The 23607-nt window shown below is 32.4% G+C and overlaps 3 protein-coding genes and 1 pseudogene across 4 annotated transcripts; 2 read left to right on the top strand and 2 right to left on the bottom strand.

Moving 5' to 3' along the window:
• The first annotated feature begins 657 nt into the window (after positions 1-657).
• On the top strand, positions 658-4865 carry ARAD1 (Exostosin family protein). Its single transcript, XM_085703588.1, has 3 exons — positions 658-1631; positions 1983-2348; positions 4209-4865. Exons 1-3 carry the CDS (start codon positions 726-728, stop codon positions 4383-4385), a joined length of 1449 nt encoding a protein of 482 aa, XP_085559714.1. The 5' UTR covers positions 658-725; the 3' UTR covers positions 4386-4865.
• A 719-nt stretch (positions 4866-5584) lies between these two features.
• LOC146932005 (HISTIDINE TRIAD NUCLEOTIDE-BINDING 2) lies at positions 5585-8229 on the bottom strand. Its single transcript, XM_085703589.1, has 6 exons — positions 8062-8229; positions 7892-7984; positions 6634-6720; positions 6243-6390; positions 5905-6022; positions 5585-5806 (listed from the first exon to the last, which is right to left on the bottom strand). The coding sequence occupies exons 1-6, from the start codon at positions 8091-8093 to the stop codon at positions 5739-5741; spliced, it is 546 nt and encodes a 181-aa protein (XP_085559715.1). The 5' UTR covers positions 8094-8229; the 3' UTR covers positions 5585-5738.
• A 69-nt stretch (positions 8230-8298) lies between these two features.
• On the top strand, positions 8299-23111 carry SRX (sulfiredoxin). Of its 2 annotated transcripts, XM_085703590.1 has the most exons (5): positions 8299-8436; positions 8526-8686; positions 9679-9712; positions 9896-9989; positions 10085-10312. In XM_085703590.1, the coding sequence occupies exons 1-5, from the start codon at positions 8364-8366 to the stop codon at positions 10098-10100; spliced, it is 378 nt and encodes a 125-aa protein (XP_085559716.1). In that variant the 5' UTR covers positions 8299-8363; the 3' UTR covers positions 10101-10312. The 2 variants fall into 2 exon arrangements, with proteins under 2 accessions (XP_085559716.1, XP_085559717.1); XM_085703591.1 differs by lacking the exons at positions 9679-9712; positions 9896-9989; positions 10085-10312 and adding an exon at positions 23028-23111.
• On the bottom strand, positions 20775-20893 carry LOC146932004 (5S ribosomal RNA; annotated as a pseudogene).
• Positions 23112-23607: the final 496 nt, after the last annotated feature.

Here is a 23607-nt window from a genome sequence, read left to right as displayed (position 1 = left end):
TATACTGACTTTTTCTCCTTCCAATTATACCCCTAAACAAATTTGACTAAAAAATATTATTTTGTTACTATCATTCGAAAAGATAATAATTTATGTTATATATATTTTTTGAAGATATTATATTTGTTATATTGTTGGTATCATTGAAAAATATAAATATAGTTTGTTTGTTTTTTTAAGAAGTTAAATTAGCCCACCCAATTTGACACAATTAGCCCACCCAATTTGACACTGATGAGAATCGAACCTGAGACCTCGAGGAGGAGCACACTCCCAGGTTTCAAGCCAATACCACTAGGCCAACCCAAGTGGATAAATATAATTTGTTACAATATGAAAGTGCAAAATATATATTATCTATACATTAATTTTAATCGAAATCAAAATAATTTTAATCAAAATTTCATACAAACTAATGTTCGTACTTTATACGCATTAAAGCAATAAGAAGATGAGTCAGACAGACGTGTCCGTCTAAAAGTTAGTATTAAATAATTTTTTTGAGGAGAAATTATATTAAAATAAATTTTTTAGGGATATATATATATATATATTAAACTAATTATATTAAAAATATAATGATATGCTTTAAAAAAAATTAAAAAATAATGATATATGGTTATTTATAAGACTAAGATAAGATTATTTTTGGAGGGGAAAAATAAGATAAGATGTTGAGTTGGAGAGGTGAATGAAATAGCGTAAGAAAGGTGAAGAAAGTGGCGATGCCGTATACAAAAAACATGGACGAAGAAGAAACAACGAAAAGCAAAGGAAAAAAACCCAAACACACTTTCCAAACACTATTCTCCACCATGACACGAAAACCAGTTTTCAAACAAACCCTAATTATCTTCTTCGTTCTCTTACTTCTGTACGCTCTCTTCAACACCTTCTTCCAACCCACCGATTCTTCCACCTTCGATTCCTCCACCTTCTCTTTCAACTCCGCCGCCACTTCCTCCGTTCTCCTCTCCTCCGCCGCTTCCAAATCCCCCGCGGTCAAGGTTTACCTCTACGATCTTCCCAAAAGGTTTACCTACGGAGTTATTCACCACCATTCCCTCGCGCGTGGCTCACGCGCTAATACGGATGAAAAGGATGTAACGTCGTTGAAGTATCCCGGTCATCAACATATGTCGGAGTGGTACTTGTTTTCGGATCTATCTCGACCCGATTCGGAACGTTCCGGTTCGCCTGTTGTTAGGGTTTCAGATCCAGAAGAAGCTGATTTGTTTTTTGTTCCTTTTTTTTCATCGTTGAGTTTGATTGTGAACCCGGTTCGACCTGCTGGTTCGGGTTCTGGTTCGGAGAAAAATGCTTACAGCGATGAGGAGAATCAGGAAGCATTAATGGAGTGGCTGGAGATGCAGGAGTTTTGGAAGAGGAGCAAAGGAAGGGATCATGTGATTGTTGCGTCGGATCCGAATGCAATGTACCGGGTTGTTGATCGGGTTAAGAACTGTGTTTTGCTTGTTTCGGATTTTGGAAGGTTGAGGCCTGATCAGGGATCATTGGTGAAGGATGTGATTGTGCCGTATTCGCATCGGATAAGAACTTATGATGGTGGTGTTGGTGTGGATAAGCGCAACACCTTGTTGTTTTTTATGGGAAATCGATATCGTAAAGAGGTAATGTAGTGTTTTCTATCCTCTTTTTTTCAAAATTTTGGTGATGATTAGTATGAATTGGGGGAGCAAAATTGATTCTGGAGTGTAAAATTGGTTAAGATATATTTGGTTGCTTTCGAGTAGAATTGATTTTGCCTACAAAATTGATTCTATTTGAAGCTAGGATCTGTAGCTTTTGATTCTAATTATTTTGGCAAACAAATTTATAGTTCAATTAACTTTTACATGAACGTATCCAAAAACATATATCACTTTCCCTTCAAATCACTGCAGAACCAACATACACGCGTTTTATTTTTACTAATGGCTTCTTGTTATATCAATTTGTTTATGTCATCGCTGGTTTTACAGGGAGGGAAAATTCGGGACACACTCTTTCAAATTCTAGAGAAAGATGATGATGTTATAATAAAGCATGGAGCACAATCCAGAGAAAGTAGACGGGCAGCATCACAAGGAATGCACACATCAAAGTTCTGCTTACATCCTGCTGGGGATACTCCATCAGCCTGTCGATTGTTTGATGCGATAGTCAGCTTGTGTGTTCCGGTGATTGTCAGTGATAGCATCGAGTTGCCTTTTGAAGATACTATAGACTATAGAAATATTGCTGTATTTGTGGAAACTGCTGCTGCTATACAGCCAGGATATTTAGTGTCAATTTTGAGAGGCATGACCCCAGAAAGAATCTTGGAATATCAGAAAGAACTAAAAGAGGTTAGTAATAGTATTTCTATAGTTTACTTCTGCAATAAAATCTATTGGTGCTTTTACTACTTTGTCTTTTGTTCCCCCTATTGCATTTTTTTTTAAAATAATCTCTTGGAAAGTATGATAGCATGAATAAAAAGTGTTTCAAATTCTTTTTAACCCTCCTTTTAAGTTTTTTGCCTTCATATACAAAAACTGTGGCATTGATGAGGAGATGCAGTTTAGCTTTAGCTTTAGTTTATGTTTGGTTTCAATTTTGGAGGGACCAAAATTGATTCTAAAATTGGTAGAATTGATTTTATCATGTTTGGGTGATTTAAACTTCAAGGATACTTGATTTTGCTTGTAGATTTGATTCTACTTGAGACTAGAATTTGTAGCTTTTGACTTCTACAATTGATTTCAGCCTTAAATTGTTAAATTCACTTTTACATAAATACATCCAAACATAAATCACTTTACATCCAGAATCAATTTTATTCAAAATCAACTTATGTCACTTTACATCCTTTTAAATCCACTCTTATCCAAACATAAATCACTTTACATCCTTTTAAATCCACTCTTATCCAGAATCAATTTTATTCAAAATCAACTTATGTCACCGCTGAACCAAACAAACACTTGGTAATTGATCATTGTTTATCATGAGTGTGAGTTTGATGAGTTATCATTGATGTTCTGTTATGTTACTTTATCCATTTATTGTGTTATAAGTTTGAATGCAGTGCATTTTTTTTGTATGTAAAACAATAATCATTTTTGCTCACTCTCTCATCCAAGCTTCTAGTCCCCTACTAAATGCATAGCCTAAGTACTTGTCTAATCTTTATGCCAAGCAAGATTGAAATTATAATCTGTTAAACCAAATCTTAATAGTGACCTTGAATTGGGCAATTTGCAATCGCAAGTTAGATTCTCATTGCTTCTTTCCTGTGTGTTGTTAACAGGGCCTGCCCTGTGCGGCCACTGCACAGGGCCTAAAAAATAAGTGGGTTATAATTTATTTTTAATTATGTCCCAACCCCTGTAGAGCCCAAGGAATGTGCATATAAAAAAATAATAGTACTTGATGTCTCCTTGTAGTTAACAAACGCCCAGCCCAGTGCAATTAATTGACACATGCTGTTTGCATCTTGACCACAACACATCACCACTGGCCCAAAGCAACAAAAAGCAATAAACTAACGGCTTGAACAAAAAAGAAAAGAAACAGAAAGCCATTTAAAATTAAGTATTTGGTAGCATACAATATGATTAGCATTGAGAAAGGCTAAATGGATTAGCATTGATAGCAATTGAGAATGATATTTTGGAGAGAATACAATATGAAGATTTGATTGATGAATTTGTTTCAAAAAGTGTTAGAAGGATGACTTTATTAAGTAGCTAGAAGGTTGATATTAGCTTGAAGTTGTATTTTGATGTTGTTGATTAAATCATGCATCTTTTCATGTTATTTACAATTTACATGAAAAATATTTTTTTCTAAGTTTTTTCTTGCTTTTTTTTTATTAGGGGCCTCGTTTCTAAGATTATAGCAGGGCTTCCTCATTGTTCAAGAAGCCCTGGTTGTTAATCAACATTTAATCCTTGTATCATGGTGTACATGGATTCCATGCATTTACGCTTCCTTGTATCTGTACAAGTAGTAATTATACTAAATTCAAGTATTCAACCTACTTGCTCAAACTTAGTTATAAGATATTATTTTCTGTTTTTTTTTTTTTTTTTTTTTACTTTTATCTGATTTTTCTTCTAAATTTTTAATTCTTTTTATAGTTAACGATTTCTAATTTTAAAACAGGGTTGACGAAATCATTCTAGTTCACTTCATTTTTTGATTATTAATATATCTGGTTTCAGGTGAAGCGATACTTCGAATATGATGAACCAGATGGGACAGTGAATGAGATTTGGCGCCAAATTTCAAAAAAACTACCCTTGATCAAGTTGATGATTAACCGCGAGAAACGGCTGTTTACAAAGGAACCTGATTGCTCTTGCGTATGTACAAACCAGACTGCCATTGGAACTTTATAGCACTCATCTCCCAAACAATTGGATTTGGCATCCCATGAACTCCGGCTTGGTTTTGACAGGACATTCTGAGTTGATGAGAAAATTAAGGATAATGATAGTTGTAAATGTAGTCTCTGTCATATTTCTCACAAGGGTGGCTTGGAGATAATTGTTGACAACCACGGTTTACTCAACTCATGTCCCAATCGAATTCTTGTAACACGAGAGAAATTAGGTGTAACTATCATTATCCGTTAGTTACTGCGGGGCTGGCATGAGTGTGATATTTAGATGCTGGAAATTGCTTGTTATCTGCCGTCAGTGTAGGTATACCTTATGCATTCTGTCATTGTAGATTCCACGAGCCCCTTATACACATTAGACTAGGCTAAGAAGATGAAATCAATTTGTATCGTGATTGTATTGTATTGTACAGGTTATAAAATAAAAGGCATGATTATTTTTATTTTTTATAATCATATCTTGATCTTTCCCTGTTCATTCTGCTGTTGTATGTGTGTAAGTATGTATCTACCGATAGCTCTCTTATCGTTGGTCAAATTTATTTATTGAATGTAAACCATAATTGTGTTCACCGTTAGTAACGTGTTGATCATAAGCAGCATGTAATGTTCTGTTGGTGTTTGAACTTTGAATTATAATATAAGAAGTAAGAACTGCGCATTTAGCAATTGGTATGTTGAAACAAATCTTGAACTTAGAAACAAGTGAGCAGAGATAGTCGGGGATACCTCGAATAAATATCAACCAAATATGCTGGAAACTTCTGGAATCTGTACTCCATAACTTTTATCATGACCGTTCAGAATTAATATAGTTCATCACTATTCACACCACCGTTTTTATGTAACAGAATCCTCTATATTGTTATTGTTTTGTCTAACATGCACAAGAAAAACGAATCAACATGATACACAAATATTTTTTTCATCATTAGATCAATAAATTACATAATATTTCATTTAATTTATGCATGATACAAGACTTATCCCACTTGTGCACCATATAATTGACTTTTTTATAAGCAATGTTAATGAGTTTATGTTAGTTTTGAGGGTTGAACTATGTACTTCCTAGTTGGAACTCTTTCGATGTCCCTCAGCTCACCTAACTGAGCTATCTGCTTAAGACATTCTTATATATTCCTATTTCAGAGACAAGATAAATAGAGCCAGTTTTCGCTCTCGTTTTATGGATAATTTAAAACATAACAGTATCAATGAGATTGCTTATTTATAATTTAAGTATCATAAACCCACAAAGAATAAGTTTAGGTTTTTCAATAACTAAAAATATTTCACATTTTCCATTCAGCTATTTCTAAGATCTCCAGGAATCAGCAAGGATTGACATTCAACCAGGTGGCCAATTCATCTGTCTCCCACCTAGGACATGCAAGTGCAGATGATACACACTTTGGCCTAGCAGAATAAGAAAAACGAGATTAGTGGAACAGAGCAAATAAGATACCATACCATTATTAGCAATGGAAATTGTTTTGATTAGAAAAAAGACATACAGGCACTGGCACCACTGTTGATGACAACACGAAATCCATCAGCGATACCTTCTTTCTCGGCTACTATTTTGGCGGCATAGAGAAGCTGGCCCAGTATCTCCCCATGTCTAGCATCAGCCTGAAAATGCAGATTTTCTTTTGTAGATCAAAATACTCCCTGTTACTACTATGTAAGGAAACATCCCAATAATAACTCAAAGCTAACAAAAAGAAACGCTCACTATCAGCGAGAAACTGAAGAATAATGTTACGTAAACCCCTTATATAATAAATTAGTGTACATGTAACTAAAAACTAAAAGCCTTGAGTTAATGTACATATAGAACAAGATTAGCGACCTTCCCAAGTTCTGTTAATCCATCTCTGAATTTTGGAATGACCAGAACATGAACCGGAGCCTGTGGACTGATGTCCCGAAAAGCTAGGACCTTTTCATCTTCATATACAATGCTTGAAGGGATTTCCTTATTTATGATCTTGTCAAATCTGCAAAGACGAATAAAATAGAAACATTGGGTGTCTCTGTTAATACAATGCTTGATTGGTTATCTTGCTTTTAATATTGACATTGTAATTCTAGGCAAGATAAAAGCAGACCGTGCATTTAAACTTTAAATCTTTCAATGTTCTTCGATTTTGAATAGTGATAATGAATTTCAAAGATACAAAACTTAGAAGTTTCAAACATATTTCAGAAAGATAAGAATTCAGTGAGTTTAATGTTGATACATTGTTGGTGCTCCACTATCAGCATTAACAGCAGCTGCTTTGGCTGCAGCTTGTTCATTGTTTGCAGCGCTGGCGCTAAATGGCAACCTGAAACAAGTAAGCAAAATGCCAATAAACATGAATTCACACCAAGTCAATAACTAAAGCTACTCCAAAAAAAAAAAAAAAGGGCAACCCGGTGCACTAAAGCTCCCGCATACGCAGGGTCCGGGAAGGGGTCCCACCATTTGGTGTATTGTACGCAGCCTTACCCTGCTTTTTACACAAGAGGCTGTTTCCAGGACTTGAACCCGTGACCTTCCAGTCACATGACAACAACTTTACCAGTTGCGCCAAGGTTACCCCTCTTTTTTGGCGACTTCACTGGGGACAAAAAAGATAATGGGAGACAAACAGCATATAACTTCAAAACAGATCCTGGTTATTAACAAGCTCTAAAAAAACTTGGTGTTGGATGACAATAAACCTTTATATTTGCAGTTACACACCTAACAGTGCAGACACACTCAAAAGATCCTTTTCTTAGGTATCCGATCCAAGCAACATTTTTAGAAATAGCTAGTATGTATATTCACAGTCAACAACAGCACCTGGTTGAACTTGAACAAATTTTTGGAAATAGCAATACAGTTTTAGTTTATTCATCCAGTAGTTACATCGTGTCTAATAACAAGTTAACAACTTACTTCGGAGAAACAAAGGTTTTTACTTTTCTTGTTCATTGTTCAGCTGCCAATAAAAAACAAGGTTATCCAAACATGAATTAGGTTGCAGAAGTTCCAATTTTTCGCATTTGAACTAAAATAAAAAAACAGACACATTTCTGAGACTATGTTTGGTTTCGCGTTTAAAGTAGCTAGAATTGATTTCGGAGGTGTAAAATTGATTTTGGCATGTTTGATAGTGTTCTCGAGAAGAATTGATTTTGTCTCCATAACTTATTTTAACTTGAAGATTTGTTTCTTGAGTCTAAACACAATTTTTATACTGAAATGCACACAAACATAAACACTTTACACTCAATTCACTTTCAAGTAAAATCAATTGTATAAAATCAATTCATTCAAAATTAATTTTTGTTACCTCAAAACCAAACATGCACTGAAATGCAATTGATTGCTATATATCAGTTCTTAATTCTTTATACAATTAATCAAAGTTTCCAACTTTTATTGTTTTAGGCACTGCCCATCTCATTAACAACGCAGATTTAACCTTACAGATCATAAAAAATTCAAACAAAAATAAAAAAAACTACCTGCGACATTGAATAGGAAGAACATAGTTGGAGAAATTGAAGTTGTTAGCTTTCACAACAAAAGCTCTTGTAGACACCAATTGTGAGTAGTTCCTGACAATAATTCAAAGCAAGATTCAATATTTCACATAACAAACACATGAATGAATCAAAAGAGTGAATATTGTTACCTAAGAAGAGAGAAAGGAACCGTAGCTGCCATGGTTCCTAGAAACGAGTGAGGTTGTAAATTTAGATTAATTCATTTTTTTCTGAAAAATATTTTACCCTTTCGTAGAGTTGATTCAGTGTAGATGATCCTTCCTAAAGCGCTTGTAAAAAAAGAATCTTGGCCGTTGAAAATGGTGGGCCATGCTTGTCATGTGATAATAGCTTATTACAACATGATTCACATTCTTAATTTTCTGGCTATAAATAAATAAATAAATAAAACCACAAGGAAAAAAAATATCTTGCAGAGAGGAAGAAAAAAATGGCAAATTTTGTTCTGCAGGTTCCAAATAGTTTGAGGAGTTTCACTGTGTCTGCTTCATCCAACCCTAATGGTGCATCACTCATTTTCTTTCTTTCTGTAGGTTAAATTTTTTATCTTATATTTTTCTATTTAATTTATATTAATTATGTTAAAATTTAGGGGCTCTTTCTGGTGGTTCTGGAAGTGGTGGTGTGGGTCCAGTGATACTGGAACTTCCTCTTGATAAGATAAGAAGGCCTATGATGAGGACTAGATCAAATGATCAAAACAAAGTTCAAGAACTTATGGATAGTATTAGTGAAATTGGTCTTCAAGTGCCTGTAATCACTTACTCTCTCTTTTGCATATTTTTATTCAAAATATATTTATACTTTATGGAGTTTATATATTTCTCTATGTTGTATATAAGTATACCATGGATTTAAATAGAAGCCCCTTAAGGTTCTAATAGTCATTTTTGTTAGCTCTTTATTAGATTTTTTTCTTAGGATCTTAGCTATGAATACTTATGAAGCAATGTCAAGTCACATACAGTTATGGAAAATGGTGATATTTGGGAAAATAAAAGTGATTGTATGTAACTACAAGTGTGAGTATTCGGTTGGTGTTAGATTATACACACCTTTAATCACAAGTGTCCGTGCTACATAGTTGGACACACATTTATTTTCCTGTCATTTTCTTTGATATTAATTACGAATGAAATATTTAGATGCAAGTTCTTACATTTTCTTTGATGAATTGGCCTTTTATGTAGATCAGAAGACCTTTACCATTTTCTCTAAGTCTTAGGTTCGAATACCCTATGTGTCAACAATTCCTATGTTGGGTCAATCCATACTCTAGCTTCAATTCACCCGCTGGTGGACGGTGGTCTTTGAATATCGAGTTTCCAAAAAAAAAAAAAAATAGAATAAGAAATCAAAACTGCTTAATTTTTTAGTTCCATTACATTGTTCTGATCTGAAAGTGGGGAAAATATTGTGTGCATGCAATCAAAATTGGTCTGTAGTTAGAGATGGCATGCCTCTGCTGATTAAACTGCCACTATAGCCATTCTCACTGTATGTTCTATAATCTATATAATTCCCACTGTTGAATACTATTGAGATTAGGGGGCAGAAACTTATGACTCTGTTTGTTAAGGGATATGTTTTTGGTGTTGCTGAATTTAATGTTCTGTACTCTATGATTTTCTTGCATTTTGTGTTGGTAAAACGTACAATTCCTACTATTTCTTGTTAAAATAAATTTCTCATTCATCAAAATTATCTTGCTCGGCTGCTAATTGAAGTTCTTTTAAGTGATGCAGATTGATGTGCTTGAGGTTGATGGAAACTATTATGGTATGTACTTTTCTGAATGGCATAATAATGATATGATTTTTTGTTTTTCATTTATAGCTAGTCCGTGCTTATCGCTATAAACAATCAAAACAGAACTAGGTTTATCAGACCGACTAACTTATTTTCAAGATTCTGCTTACACTGGAATCTCACTATATCGATTATCTTATGTTGTGGTTATAGGTTTCTCTGGCTGTCACCGGTACGAGGCTCACCAACGACTTGGACTCCCCACCATACGCTGCAAAATACGGCGTGGCACAAAAGAGACTCTAAGGTTAGTTAATATGTTTGGCTAACTACAAATGAAAGCATTGGAGATCAATTGAATTCATTGTCTCAGCTTATTGATATTCGTTTCTCATCGTGTAGGCATCACATGCGCTAAAATATGTGACCATTTAATCATCTTGCTCCTCAAAGCATATAGTGGTTCCCGTTTGATCATATTATAGATGATAAATTGTGTTTGTATTCACATATGAAGATGCAAATGTTTCTTCTTAGTGACAAGGGTACAACAGTGCGCTGTTGCTACCAAAAAGAATACAATTCATAATCCAATTTCTAATACATGATTTTTATCTTTACTATATTTAATACGTGTCTTAATACACGACATAATCTATCTAACTATGCAATTGCATCTTAATCTTTCTGATCTACTCTAACTTTAGAACTCTTATCTTATAGAAACTAAAATTAATGTGTGTGAAATTTTATAAATAATCTTATATTAAACAACAAAGTTTTTTTTTATAAACTATTCCTATAGAAAGAGACAAAGGGAGTACAGCTTTTGGAATTTATATATTTTTTTCCTCATGCTCTTTGTGTAAGTATTTCATGGATTTAAAGAGAAGCCGTAGATTATATGGCTCTCTTTAACTAAGACTGAAACATTTAGATGTCAATTGCTACATTTTCTTTTATGATTTGATACCTTGGATTCAATTTTATAAGGGTAAATAACCATTTTGGTCTATGAGTATCTGAGACACTTTCATTATAGCTCCTAAATGTATCGAAATTGTAAATACATTTTCAAGTGTATCTTTAGTTAATTCTTTTGGTCTTCAAATATGTCATTTTGGTCCTCAAATGTGTTTCTTGTCAGTCAATTTAATCTATAACCTTACAAACAAAAGAGACATTTAGGGATGTATTTACAATTTTGATACATTCGAGAACTATAATGGCAACGCTTTACACATTTAAGGATCAAAATGGCTTGTCTATTTTATAATTTTTTTACTATAGAAGACTTTTACCAGACTATGACATTTATAAGAAAATAAAAATACCATAACAAAGATTTGGTATTGATCTTGTTGGCATTTGTTACTTTGCATTAAAGAAATCAAAATTGACTTAATTAGTTCCATTGTGCTAAAAGTGGAGAAAATATGGTCACTGTCATGGTTTTCTGATTAAAGTGTCACTATAATTCTGACTGTTCGTTCTATATACCTATACTTTGTGATGGGTGCGCATATACAGCTTCGACAGTTGAATACCACGTTGGTTAGGGGGATATGTTTGTTGTGTCACTAAACTTAACATTGTGTCCTCCTCTCTCAAAAAAGAACAAACATTGTGTCCTCTTTGATTTGCTTCCATTTTGTGTTGGTAAAACTGACAATTTCTTGGTAAAAATAAGTTTCTTATTCATGAGCATATCTTGCTCATTGTTGTGATTTTATTAACTCTTTATTTCATTTTTTTTTTGCTTTCCACTACCAAATAATTTTTTTTTAGACAATATCTGAAAATAAATCAAATACTCCATTAGACACCAAAACAAAATAAAATATCCTAGAAGTATAGAACAATAGCACATGCGAACTAAATTGAGACTTTAGCACCTAAGAATAATAACATCAAAAAAATAAAAGTATATCAACACGTAATTAGCTAAATTTTAAACTTTTAGATGCAAAATTCCCATATGTTAAACTCATAACAACATTAATACATGATACAAAGTTAGTGTTAGACTTTTTAGAGGAATCATTCCTCTTTTTATATACTATAAGTATCTCTAACAAGTTCATTATGATGATACATGAACATGTCTCACATGATCTTGCATTATCAAATTCAACTATGCAATTCTTTCAATCAATCAAAGAAAACTGACATTACTACATTGATGTAATTTATTTTTTGGAACCTTTGAAAGACAAGATTAAGATTAATTTATCTAGTAGGTCCATTTTCAACTAAAATATAATTTTTGTTATGAAAATTATCCCAATTTATTGGATAATAAATATCACCAATATTTTTAATATTAGTGAAGTACACTATTAGGAACAAAGGGTCCAAAAAAATATCACCAATTTCTTCGATAATAGCACATTATTAAAAACAACCAAATTTTTTTATAGGGAGGATGTATATATAAATCTTTGTGCTATATGGGGTATATATATATATATATATATATATATATATATATATATATAGGAAGTGTATCAAATGAGAGGGTGAGAGGAGTAGATAAAGACCCTTGGATTAGTTAGATGGCTGTGATTAAATTATAAATTTAATATCATTCACGTGACTTTTCTCTCTCCCCCCTTAAAGGTCTCTGCTTCATCTTCTTCCCTACGTCGCTCTTCCCTTGCTGCTAAAAAACGATAACCGTGGAATGGATCATAGCATGTTACACTCTGTAAATCCAAGATGCAAGTATTAGTTATTTTTTTCTTTTTCAAAAAGAAGATGCAAGTATTATCAAGCAACCATTAGATTCATCATCTAAAAGGAGAAGATAAGAACAAGAAGCGTTTGTTAATAGAACAAAACCAAATCTTCCAACACAACCATTAAGCTATCGAAAATTTGTAACCATGTAATTAACCAGTATATATTCTCGGTTATACAAGAACCAATCTTCTAAAAAAAATTCATTCACCGTTTCAGTTTGTCAAACCAATTTCAATTATAAAGCTCATGGAGATCAAGAGAGGGCAAAAGAGATGGAGAGTGTCTTTTTCTTTCCCAAATTCACCGATAAACACGGTTAAACATGTTGTCTTTTTGCATTCCTACAATCTTCACCTTCTTTTTCCTATTTCTCCTTTCAAATCTAATGAACAAATTCAACATCCTTCTATTTTTAATTCTATAAACCCTAAAAAACAGGGTGTGTTTTCAAACAGCTTTATTAAACCCTAAATTCAATTCAAATCAGCTCAAGAAATTAGCAGGATCGTAGAATGAATATAGGCAAGCACGTCGGCGACGGCAAACAAGTATTTTGTCTTCACCTTCTGCGTTAATGGCAAAGAGAAGAGAGGGAGATGTAGATATGTGCGGCAAGTAGGATAATAAAACTGAGATTGAAGTGTTTGAAAGGAATTGAGATGGAAGCTTCAACATCGTTGCCCAGAAGTAAGAATTGGAAGAGAGTGAATAAGAAAGAATGCAGGTGGGTGAATGGGAAAGAAAAGAGACATCACGTGAGTTTTTAGAATTAAAATCTAATCTCAGCCATGTATTTAATCTGATGGCTGATGTTACACCCTCTCACCTCTCATTTTAAAATCTCCTCTCACTTGAAACATCCCCTATATATATATATATCAAATCGCGTCAAAAGGACCAAAAACATTAACAGTTCCTTTTTATAAAAAAATGCATTAACAGACTTCAGTCCAGCCCTTCATCGTGTCAATGTTTGGGGCCTTTATAAACGAAATATTTCTATATACTCCCCCTCTATAAAAAAAAATAATAATTGGGCCCCCTACCGGCAAGGGTCCTAGGCCGTCGCACCCCTGACTTATGGCCTAGGGTCAACCCTTCTTATATCTTCGTCACACTCCAAGGAGTAAACCCTTTCACGGTAATCTTCTCTGTGACCTAAGCAACGGCAGTAATAACAAAAGATTTTGAGACGCTGGTAATTGAATTTGATGAAAGATGTTTCTCCACCTTGCCTCTTGATTTTTTACCTGTCTCTTAAGTGGCTTCGTGACATCTAACAAGACTCTGGTCCTCGTGTATATTCTGAAATAGTTAGAATTGTTCTTGACATCATATTTAAGGAATTCTTCAGTATAATTTGCGATATTTTTCCTAGCTTTTTCTGTCATATACCCTGGTGGAATGTTGTCAACTTGGATCCAAAAGGGCACAAAAGTTACCGCGACCTGATCAAGCTTACCATTTTATGGGAGAATGTCAAGAACCAAGAGATATCGAAGTACCCAGGGCATTTCTTGAGGATTCTTTGAAAATCTAGGTTATGGTTGAATTGAAAGGTATACATACATGTCTCAATTTCCTAGATTTTGACACCTTTTACTAGACTCCAAAATGTTTTGTTCTTCTCCATCATCATGTATGATCGGTTAGTGAGAAAACGACCTACTAGGCAAAGGCGAGGGTTAGCTGTTTGAGCGAGGGTTTCATCTATTTGAATAACGAGTTCATCTTCTTCATCGCTTAGGGAAAGGTCTTGTGGAGTGTCCATGGAGGGATTCAAGTTTCAGCAGGTAAGATTCTAGGATGGAAATGAAGAATCGAGGAATACTTTTCACAGTGGAGAGAATGGTCAATTAAAATTTTCCATTGATGTTGTCCTATTATCCTACATCGAATTTATTTCGCTTGTTTATCCTTCTTGCATAAAACATTTCTAGTGCTACTACTCTCCCTTTTTTTTCGCTTAAGAATTTGAATTATTCTCAGGAAGTTATACCCCACACCCCTACATTTATACCTTCACCCCAACATTTGACACAAACTACCAAATTTACCCTTTTATAAAACAAAGCACAATCACCCTTTCACTTTTCACCCCATCTTTTTCTCAACAAAAAAAAATGTGGCTGAGGGAAAAAAACGCTTCCAGGAAAACACCATAGAAGTTCACCCCTCCTTTCCTATGAAAACACTCGTGTGCTTTTGCTCCCAAACCAATAATAATACTCCTTTCACGTGTTCTCTTAATCGTTCCGTGTTATTTATTTCTCTTAATCTTTTTTCCTGTGTTTGTTCTCTTAATCGTTTACGGGAATCATTGATTGAGGTTTGAGGTTTTCTAGGTTTGCCCAAGGTTTGCTAAGTTAGTGGGTTATCAAAATTATTCACAAAATCGTGTTCTAGGTTAACAAAATTGATCTCTGAATGCATGGAAATCGTTCCGATTGAAATCCCGAAAATGCTTGCAAAGTGTTTCGGTTGATTCTTCTCAGAATCGTCGTTCAGACACGTCTTATTTTTAAGTTCTTACTTTTTTTACTCAAACTTGTTAAATAAAAGAAATTGAGATGGGAATTACTGCACTGTTAAAACTGAGACCGAAATTGGGAGTTATTGTTGTTCTTTATTCATATTCTTAACACTTGATATTTGTTAATTTGTTACTGTATATAAGCTTTTTCTTACTCGTTTTGTTATGAGATGAAAGGTTTTAAATAGTAGTTCTTGTACAACAAAATCCGATACTGGAAATATTAGTTCTTTTGAATATTTAGCTCTTGTGTACCTATTTGTAAGTATATGCATATCTTTCCAAAAGCAATGATGAGTTTTCCGGGAAAATATCGGAAAAGTATTATAAGAGGTTTTGGAAAAATTTCAGAAAAGTATTTTATAGGAGGAATAAATCGGAAATACATATCAGGAAAAATATCATGTGGGGTGAACTCATGGAAAAGGTTAAAAGTGAGGGTGAGAAATTAATGTGTAAAATGTTAAATAACAAAGAGGGCAAAATTGAAATTTTTGAAAAATTGTAGGGGTGAAAGTACATGTGTTGGGGTACATGTGTTGGGGTGAAAATACATGTGTTGGGGTACAGGGTAAAATTTCCTTATTCTCAATACATTTTGAGATCCAAATCAGTAGTCTCGCTTGTGTGACTGCATGATATCATTGACTTGACAAAAGGGGTCCAAAACATTTATGATAGTAAACCGAATTCTCGTTGCTTTTACATTTTTCAAATTTATTTTTCCATTATACATGATAAAGTACAATGATTCAAACACTTATAAACGTAGTTTATGTTGTCATTAATTACAGTGAGCTATGTTTGGCAGTAGCCAAACTCATATTTTCAACTACATTAAATTCACTAGCTACTTGCAAATTTTCCGAATGACTATAATTAGGAACAAAAATAAATTATTTTTCCCTCGAAGAAGTAATTCATCTTTCTTCTTTTGATTCAAATGGTATGGTTTTCGCGGTTCTCCTCTTATTCTACAAATTGTTCGATTTTGATGAATCTTGTGGTCCATTTTTGCCTTTATGAATATTGTTTTACACATATTAACGTTTAACCGTCCAATTAGGACCATCCAATTAGGAGTATTGTTCGTCTTTGTTTTCATTTTGGGTGGAGTGGCATAGGCGGATGCATGTTGTTTTATTCTGCTAATTGGCGGGCTTTTGTTCCGTTCTTTAGAAGCAGGTATGTTGGGCTTGCATTGTCCAAGTGGCAAGCACTCTTTGGATTGAATGTATGATCGGTTCTTGTGAGTTATAAAGGACATTTGCTATAGTTTTTTTAAAAGAAAAAAATATCATTTTTTGTTAGAATAATCTTTTGTTAGAATAATCACTTTTAAAAGTATTGTATCTTTTAGTTACGAAAAATCAAAATCTAACAAAAAAAAAAACTTCAAACTAGAAGTTGTTAATGATTTAGTTGTTACAAAATAAAAAAAGGGTTAAATATGTTTTTGGTCCCTATAAATATACCAACTTTTCATTTTAGTCCCTCTAAAATTTTCTTTCAACTTTTAGTCCCTATTAGTTTTTCAATCATTACTTTTGGTCCCTATTTTTAATTTAATTTTGGTATTTTTTAATGAAATTGTGCAGAAATGTGTAAAATATTCTAAAAAAAAATTCCCAAAAAAATTAGAATTTTTTAACAAAACACAAATTAAATATGAATTTTTAACCTTAAAACATATAAAAATTCATATTAAATTCATGTTTTGTTAAAAAATTCTAACTTTTTTTTTGGAGAGAATCTTATTATATTATGAATTTTTCTGCAAAATTTTATTCAAAAATATGAATTCTACATATGAGTTTACTTTAAAGGAGGGACCAAAAGTGAAGATGAAATTTTTTTGAGGGACTAAAAGTTGAAGAAATTTTTTAGAGGGGCGAAAACGAAAAGTTGACACATTTATAGGGACCAAAAATATATTTAACCCAAAACAAAATGATTTAGACATTTAATAATTTAAATATTACTATTTATTAGAGATTTTCTAAGTTACTCTAAGGGTCCGTTGGTGTTGGGGGGAGAAATATTTTAATTTTAATTATAAATGTTGGTTCATAGGGAAATAGATGTATTTTAAAATTAATTTCCTGTTTTACGCTTAAACTTAATTAAATATATGAAAATGCTTGTTTTTACGATTTTATAGACTGATGAAAGACATAAATACATCTAATAATAAAAGTTGTTAAAAGAATAATATAACCTAATAATAATAATAAAAGTTGTTAAAAGGATAATATAACCTAATAATAATAAAACTTGTTACAAGGATGATATAATCTAATACTAATAAAAGTTGTTACAAAGATAATATAAGTAATAATAATAAAAGTTGTTTTTTTAAGAAAATAATAATAAAAGTTGTTACAAAGATATTATTGAGATTTTAAATTAATCTAAGGATAATTTTAGTAATACAATAAAACTTTAAGATAATATAAGTAATTATAATAAAAGTTGTTTTTTTTTAAGAAAATAATAATAAAAGTTGTTACAAAGATATTATTGAGATTTTAAATTAATCTAAGGATAATTTTAGCAATGCAATAAAACTTTAAAGAGATTATCTCCCCTCCTTTTCAAAAAACTCCAATTCGAGGGAAAACAAAAAGTGGGTTTGATCCTCTTTTCTTCCTTCTTCTAAAAATTGCGCCAAACACGTCAAATTAAAAATATTCTCTCCCCTCCAAAACTCTCAACCAAACAGACATGAACTTCTTGTAATTTGAAGTTGTTATTTTCTCTCCCCTAAAAATAATTCTCAATTATTTTGAATTATGTAACATTATGTGACAATAACTACCACAATAAACTACCAATAAAATAAAAATGCAGTACCCAAATAAAATAAATTTTATATGCCATTTTAAAAAATAAAGTTATATATTTTGCAGCATTTCTTTTAGGTATATATAACTTTAGAACATGTCGATAAAATGAGAGTGGGAAGTTCATAATGTAGGTGTGAAGTTCATGGTAAAAACATTACCACTCACAAACGTAAAGACGGACACTCTTTTTATTGCGTCAATGTTTGTAAATTGTGAACAACGTTTTTTTTATAAAATTTTGATTTTGATTATATGTGTGTGTGTGTGTAGATAGATAGATAGATACTTGTGACTTTTAAATTATAACAAATCCAACAAACCATATTTTTATCTTACTTTAAAAAAAAATATATTTATCTATTACAATTGTAACACCCCGTTTTCCCAACATAAAAATTCGTAATAAATCAGAGTATTTAAATCATAAACGGAATGTCACATACTACTTGAAAGTCATAAAGTGGATAATTAACATTTATCCTTCAAAATTCAACATCATAAAATCTGAACTCCGCAGCGGAAAATAGTTCAACAAAATAAAAGTCTTTGGCACGCAGGCCTTATCAGAAAAATCTCATAAGTTCTGATTCAATATTTATTAATAAAAAGTTCATAAATGACACGTAAGGAATAGAAGTAAAAGCAAGCCCCATCCCGTTACGTATCAAAGCACCTAGACACAATGTGAGGAGTCCACTCACAACCGCCACTAGTATTTATTACCTGCAAGTTATCCATACGAATGGCAACATTTTCAAGCAGAAGGGGTGAGATGTCACAGTCAACAAATTAAACATATAATTCATCAAAATGCATTTAACAACATAAAACATTATTAACATATCAAACATTTATCACTTAGCATCATATCAAATCATAATCAAATATCATCTTTAATTCATAAGCAAATATCATCTTTAAAACATAAGCAAATATCATCTTAAAGTCATCAGACATCTTATTCAACTCAACACTTGACTCGACGATGCGACTTAACTTGACAATGCAACTCTTAACATCTTAAACCTTCGTAAAAACTTCTTGATATGCAAATGCATGTGGTACCATTCAGGGCATCAAGCCCCCAACATATATGAGGGTAAATAGGCTCTTCAACAAAGTGAGCAAAGGCTGCCGGGCTTCAAGCCCCCAACGTAGTTTGAGCATTAAGCTGCCGGGCCTCAAGCCCCCAACGTAGTTTGAGCATTAAGCTCCCGGGCCTCAAGCCCCCATCTTTAATGAGTATGCAATGGAATCAATCTTCCTACAACTTAGACAACATCATGAACATCTCTTATAATCCCATTAACATGGACCACTTCTTAGATATTTACAACTTGGACCGACTCATACAACTTTGTGACATTAAATGGTCAACAACAGCAAACAACGACAAATGCAACATATAACAGTGCTTGAATAACATATCATCATTTAAGGAATAATCATATCAATTTAACATCATAAAACATCATAATATTATGTATCATACAATACTCACATAATGTATTCCAACATATCAACAACAATAATCACATATACATTAATCAATTACATTCATATAAAAGTCCAAAACATTCTTCAAAAGCAAATCAAGTTTGATCAATGAGACATAAGCCAAATACTCATAAAACACCTCAACTAAATCCCTAATACTTAAGTTGAAGTTGGGAAACCAACCATAAGTTTTTGGGCTAACTTGGGATTAGTTATGCTAAGTTTTCTTAAAGTTTTCTGAAGACCCACTTGGACTATTTCCATCATAACTCAAAATCTATACATAATTTTCTAGTCACTCCAAAGCCATTAGAAAGCTAACTCAAATATCTACAACTTTCATGTTTACACCAAAAGCTAATTCAAAACAGAAACGGGTGAAAAGACGCAAGAACGCAAAAATCAAAGTTCTGACAGCACGCAACGAAAGCACAACAAGCAGTCACCCATGAGGGGCTGCCTTACTGCGCTCAGGCGTGGAAAACTGCGCCCAGGTGTGGGAAGGCAGTAGCCCACCCCCCGCGCTGCAGCTCTGTGCAGTCCCATTTTTTTCGGTTTCACCGTTTCGTCCGTAAAAACCTAACCGTTACTCTGAATCCGATTCCGTTTTCGCCTACGCGTTCTATTCGACAAATCCTATTATATTTTACTCAAAAAAAAATCATATTTTCAAATCTCCAAACAGCTTATCCCAGAATCACTTATTTCTCAAAAACACTTAAAATCACTTTTTCTCAGAATCTCAATTTTCATCAAATCTCATGGTTCTATCATCCAAACAGCATCTAATTATCACCCTATGGAATATCTAAGGTCTGTACACAAGTTTCACCTCAATCTAACAAGTTTTTATGGTTCAATCATCAAAAACGGTCATAAACCCTAATCCCTAATTCTCACAAAACTCATCCTAATCCATGTGAAATCCATTTTTCAGAATCATACACTTAATAATGTTGAAAGTTAGTCTCACCCTTACCTTGTTTGATGAAAATCGCAGCTCTCTCTCTTGTTCTCCTCTTTTCTGACTTTTCTCCCTTTTTCTCCAAAAACGTACGTTCTGTGTAAAACTTTTCTAAACCTAACCTCTTCTATTTATCTCTTCTTTCTATTCTCCCTTATTTCTCTTCTCACCACTAAACTTTCTCAAATCACAACACAGCCCCACATCTTAATATTTATATTAATTTCAAATCTTATTTTATTAAATAATAAAATAAGTCATAACATCTCATAAAATCTCTAAAAATCATATAATTCACATAAATATTATAAATCACATAAATCTCATATAATTCACATATAAATCATAGCAATCATACATAAATATAATCTAAAACTCATTAAAATAATTAAATAATCGAAACTGGCGTTACAACAATAACACCAACAATATAACAAATATAATATATATTCTTACCTTTTTTAATGATACCAACAATAAACATTTTTTTTTGACAAGAAAAGGGTGGGAGATGTGCAACACAAGGACTTCTCAGGAGGTCACCCTTCCTAGTACTACTCTCGCCCAAACACGCTTAACTGCGGAGTTCTGATGGGATCCCGTGCATTAGTGCTGGTATGATTGCACCTAAACAACAATAAACATTATTATTCCTTTTTTTTTTGTGGTGTCCGGGGTTCGAACCCCAGACCTTGCATATATTATGCATTGTCTTTACTAGCTTAGCTAAGCTCACACATTATTATTCCTTTAAAAAAAAAATAAACAATATTATAGGGAATTTTTAATTAAGGGTAAAATTAGGACAATGAAAAAACCATCCCAAAACCCCCCATTCCCTTCGTAGTGTGTCTCCTATTGTTGTGAATTGTTTCTATTTTAATGATATTTAATTAATTTTTTAATTGATAATCTATACAAATATATACTGAAAATAAAGGGATTTTGGGCTGACGTTTTTTTGTAATTCTTATTAAATCCTTAAACAAAAAAATTCTATAATAATGTTATATTGTTGGTGTTATTAAAAAGGTAGATACTTTTGTTTATTTGTTATATTATTGTTGTCATTGAAAAAGATAAATATGGTTTGTTGAGTTCGTTACATTTGAAAGTAAAAAATATCTATAGTTATGATTTTAATATATATCAACAAATTTATATAAAATATCGTTGATAATCTACACGCGTTAGAGCAATAAAAAGAGCGAAAGACGAGTATGTGAGTGTCCGTCTTCTGCTAGTTTAAATAAAAATAATAAAATGGTTTAAATGAAGGGATAAAACAGGAAATAAAAATCAATCCAAAAGGATGTATTACCTTTATATAATGGTATAAATGAATAGATAATATTGTTTTTATTGTAGTCGATTAATTCCTATTTTAATGGGATTTAATTTTCTTATTTAATAATTTAAATAATATTATAAAAAGTTAAAATAGTTTAAATAAAGGGTAAAATACGAAAGAAAAAAGCTAGACCAAACTCATGTATATTTTTTATATAGTGTAGATGCCTTGACTATGAAGAATGTCAAAAAAAAAAACAAAAAAAAAAAGAGTTTTATTAAACTAAAAAATGGTTGAGAAGGTTGGTATGATACTCAAGAGTTTTAGGAAATAAATAAAGTGTGACAAAGAGTCTGTTGAGTGTTTGTTACACACTTTCAATACACTATTTTTTATTTGTTAAAATTCATATGGCTTCCACTTTATCATATGGGTTTTATATAAATTTCATGAGACTCATTAATTTTAACTAATAAAAAAAAGTGTTGAAATAATGTGTGACAAACAATGAGTTGTTCATAACATTAATGTTTTAAAAATTGGATAGTGATCTATCGTTTGAATCGGGAACAAGTCAATTAGCTAATTGGTTTGGTATGGACACACGTATTTGTTTTCCTGCCATTTTCTTTGATATTAATCTTGGTGGCTAGAACTGGCTGACATAACTAAGACTGAAACAATTAGATGGCAATTGCTACATTATCTTTGATGGATTGGTTTTTCTGTTGATGATTTGATGCCTTGGATTCAATTTTGCAAAGGTAAACAACCTTTTTGGTTTATGAATGTGTGAGACGTTTTCAGTATAGTTTTTAAATATATCAAAATTGTAAATACATCTTCAGGTGATGTTTTTAGTTAGTCATTTTGGTCTTCAAATATGTCATTTTAGTCCTCAAATATGTTCTCGTTAGTCGATTTAGTCTATAAACTTACAAATAAAAGAGACACTTGAGGATGTATTTGCAATTTTGATAATTTCGGGGATTATAATGACATCGCCTCACACATTTACGGACCAAAATGGTTGTTTACCCATTTTATAATGTTTTTACCATTGAGGACCTTTACCAAATTATGGCTTTTATAAGAAAATAAAAATACCATCACAAAGATAGCACGTTTGGTATTGATCTTGTTGGCATTTTTACTTTGCAACATTGAATAAGAGATGGCATGGTTTTCTGCTAATTAAAGTGTCACTATAGCTATTCTGACTGTTTGTTCTGTATAACTATACAGCTTCCACGGTTGAATACTATGTTGGTTAGGGGGAAGAATCTAGTGGCCCTGTTTGTTAAGGGATATGTTTTTTGTGTCACTAAACTTAACATTATGTACTCTTTGATTTGCTTGCATTTTGTGTTAGTAATACCAACAATTCCTCCTCTTTCTTTGTAAAAATAAGTTTCTCATTCATCAGAATATCTCTCTCAGCTGCTAATTGAAGTTCCTTTTAAGTGCTGCAGATTGATGTGCTCGAGGTTAATGGAAACTACTATGGTATGAGCTTTTTTTTATTTTGTGTATGGCATTAGCATCTTATGATATAACTTTACAATTTGCTCATACATAAAAACAGAAAGTTGAAGGACAGGAGTCTCTGTTGCTTCTGCAAGGCATAATAGTGATTCCAGTTTGATCATATTATAGATTATAAATTGTGTATAAATGCATAGATGAAGATGCACAACAGCACATGTATCATTGTTTGATTGATAAGATAAGAAAGCCTCAAATGAGGACTAGAGGCTAGAGCAAATGATCAAAACAAAGTTCAAGAACTCATGGATAGTATTAGTCAGATTGGTCTTCAAATGTTGTAATCAATTACTCTCTCTTTTGCATATTTTATTCAAAATCTATGTATGCCATTTGGAGTTTATATATTCCTCTATGTTGTATACAAGTATACCATGATTTAAAGATAAGTCCTTAAGGCTTAAGGTTCTAATATTCATCTTTGTTAGCTCTTTATTAGATTTTTGTTAGGATCTTAGCTATGATGTTAGCTCTTTATTAGATTTTTGTTAGGATCTTAGCTATGAA

This window comes from Medicago sativa, chromosome 4 (assembly GCF_051527215.1).
Source record: "Medicago sativa cultivar Bolivia chromosome 4, Bolivia_mono, whole genome shotgun sequence".
NCBI classification, from domain to species: Eukaryota; Viridiplantae; Streptophyta; class Magnoliopsida; order Fabales; family Fabaceae; genus Medicago; species Medicago sativa.
Note: the sequence above shows the minus strand (reverse complement) of the source record. Positions and strands in the feature narration are given on the sequence as shown.

What these genes read in the sequence shown, in the direction of transcription:
- SRX (XM_085703590.1), top strand. Translation starts at nt 8,364, where the DNA reads ATGGCAAATTTTGTTCTGCAGGTTCCAAATAGTTTGAGGAGTTTCACT. An exon ending in TGCTTCATCCAACCCTAATG is followed by an intron (nt 8,437 to 8,525) that starts GTGCATCACTCA and finishes GTTAAAATTTAG; the next exon opens with GGGCTCTTTCTGGTGGTTCT. An exon ending in GGTTGATGGAAACTATTATG is followed by an intron (nt 9,713 to 9,895) that starts GTATGTACTTTT and finishes TTGTGGTTATAG; the next exon opens with GTTTCTCTGGCTGTCACCGG.
- ARAD1 (XM_085703588.1), top strand. Translation starts at nt 726, where the DNA reads ATGCCGTATACAAAAAACATGGACGAAGAAGAAACAACGAAAAGCAAA. An exon ending in GAAATCGATATCGTAAAGAG is followed by an intron (nt 1,632 to 1,982) that starts GTAATGTAGTGT and finishes CTGGTTTTACAG; the next exon opens with GGAGGGAAAATTCGGGACAC. An exon ending in ATCAGAAAGAACTAAAAGAG is followed by an intron (nt 2,349 to 4,208) that starts GTTAGTAATAGT and finishes ATCTGGTTTCAG; the next exon opens with GTGAAGCGATACTTCGAATA.
- LOC146932005 (XM_085703589.1), bottom strand. Translation starts at nt 8,093, where the DNA reads ATGGCAGCTACGGTTCCTTTCTCTCTTCTTAG. An exon ending in GTTCCTTTCTCTCTTCTTAG is followed by an intron (nt 7,985 to 8,061) that starts GTAACAATATTC and finishes AATTATTGTCAG; the next exon opens with GAACTACTCACAATTGGTGT. An exon ending in GATAGTGGAGCACCAACAAT is followed by an intron (nt 6,391 to 6,633) that starts GTATCAACATTA and finishes TCGTCTTTGCAG; the next exon opens with ATTTGACAAGATCATAAATA.